This window comes from Egretta garzetta, unplaced genomic scaffold (assembly GCF_000687185.1).
Source record: "Egretta garzetta isolate BGI_Z169 unplaced genomic scaffold, ASM68718v1 scaffold1687, whole genome shotgun sequence".
NCBI lineage: Eukaryota > Metazoa > Chordata > Aves > Pelecaniformes > Ardeidae > Egretta > Egretta garzetta.
Window position 1 is genome coordinate 10,068 of NW_009260152.1, and position 1,873 is coordinate 11,940.

Consider the following 1,873-nt stretch of genomic DNA (forward strand, 5'->3'; position numbering starts at 1 on the left):
ACAACCCTGTGTCCCCAGGGGGGCTGGGGGACACCCCTGTGCCCTGCTCCGGGATGGGGGGCCCCCCCCTGACCCCCCTCTCTCCTGCAGATAGTGTCGGCCGTGCAGTACTGCCACCAGAAGTTCATTGTCCACAGGGACTTGAAGGTGAGGAACCCCTACTTAAAGCCCCCAGCACCCCGTGGGACCCCTGCCAGCACCCCAAGGTGCTCCATGGCTTCCACCTCTTGACCCCAGGGAGGCACCCGGACACCCCTGGGGCAGCACTCAGACAACCCTGAACCTCCTGGGAAGTTCCTGGGCCCCCAGGGTGGCACCCAGACACCCCTTGGTCCCCCTGGGAGGTGCCGGGACCCCCCAGGGCAGCACCCAGACACCACCAGGGCCCCCTGGGAGGTGCTGGGACCCTCTGGGCAGCACCCAGACACCCTCAGGACCCCCAGGGCAGCACCCAGACACCCCTTGGTCCCCCTGGGAGCTGCTGGGACCCCCTGGGGCACCACCCAGACACCCCTTGGTCCCCCTGGGAGCTGCTGGGACCCCCTGGGGCACCACCCAGACACCCCTTGGTCCCCCTGGGAGCTGCTGGGACCCCCTGGGGCACCACCCAGACACCCCTTGGTCCCCCTGGGAGGTGCCGGGACCCCCCTGGGGCACCACCCAGACACCTCTTGGTCCCCCTGGGAGCTGCCGGGACCCTCTGGGCAGCACCCAGACACCCCCGGGGTCCCCCGGGAGGTGGCTGGACCCTCCAGGACATCACCCAGAAACCCCTGGGACCCCCAGGACAGCACCAGATACCTCCAGACAGCCCCTGGATGCACCCATGTACCCCTAAACCCTCTCAGCAGAGCACCCAGACGCCCCTAAGGCCCCTCGGGGCGCTCTCCCTTCCCTGGGACAGGCGGAAAACCTACTGCTGGACGCCGACATGAACATCAAAATCGCCGATTTTGGCTTCAGCAACGAATTCACTTTCGGGAACAAACTGGACACTTTTTGCGGGTCCCCCCCCTACGCTGCCCCCGAACTCTTCCAAGGGAAGAAATACGATGGCCCCGAAGTCGACGTCTGGAGCTTGGGCGTCATCCTCTACACCTTGGTCAGCGGTTCCTTGCCTTTTGATGGGCAAAATCTTAAGGTAGCACCTGAGTTTTGGGGGGTTCCCTGGGGGTCCCCGAGGGGGTCGCGGAGTGCCAATGGGCGCCTTTCGCCTCAGGAGCTGCGGGAGCGGGTGCTGCGGGGCAAGTACCGGATCCCCTTCTACATGTCCACCGACTGCGAGAACCTGCTGAAGAAGTTTCTCATCCTTAACCCCACCAAGAGGGGCACCTTGGAGGTGAGGAGGGGACGGGACAGGACCGGGAAACCCACAGGGGCACCCCCCGTGGGGTCCTGGGCACCCCCGGGACACCCAAGCGTGGTCCTAGGATCCCCAAGGACCCTCTAGCGTGGTCCTTGACACCCCCAAAAGCACCCCAAGACCCCCAGCGTGGTTCTGCGTGCCCCCAGGTTTCCCCAGGCACCCCCAGTATGGTCCTGGGCACCCCCAGTGTGGTCCTGAACCCCCTGGGACCCCCCCCGGGCACCCCCAGTGTGGTCCTGGGCACCCCACGAGCCCCCTGGGCACCCCCAGTGTGGTCCTGGGCACCGCACAAGCCCCCATGGCACCCCCAGTGTGGTCCTGGGCACCCCCAGGTTTCCCCAGGGACCCCCAGTGTGGTCCTGAACCCCCTGCGACCCCCCCAGGGACCCCCAGTATGGTCCTGGGCACCCCCAGCTTACCCCTGGGCACCCCTGAGCACCCCTGGTATGGTCCTGAACCCCCAGGACCCTCCCAGGCACCCCCAGGAGTCCTCTGGAACACACCCAC

The 1,873-nt window shown here is 66.9% G+C and overlaps 2 protein-coding genes across 2 annotated transcripts in view; both read left to right on the forward strand.

Moving 5' to 3' along the window:
- LOC104128870 (serine/threonine-protein kinase MARK2-like) overlaps positions 1 to 231 on the forward strand; it is a 1,889-nt gene extending 1,658 nt beyond the window's left edge. The window contains exon 4 of the mRNA XM_035897127.1: positions 95 to 231. Within this exon, the coding sequence (XP_035753020.1) occupies positions 95 to 231 (137 nt within the window). The remainder of the gene's footprint in view (positions 1 to 94) is intronic.
- On the forward strand, positions 46 to 1,387 carry LOC104128871 (serine/threonine-protein kinase MARK2-like; the record flags this gene model as incomplete). Its single annotated transcript, XM_035897128.1, has 3 exons — positions 46 to 147; positions 905 to 1,141; positions 1,220 to 1,387. Coding segments are annotated over exons 2-3 (378 nt in total), but the record flags the coding sequence as incomplete, so codon positions are not given.
- Between the last annotated feature and the right edge of the window lie 486 nt (positions 1,388 to 1,873).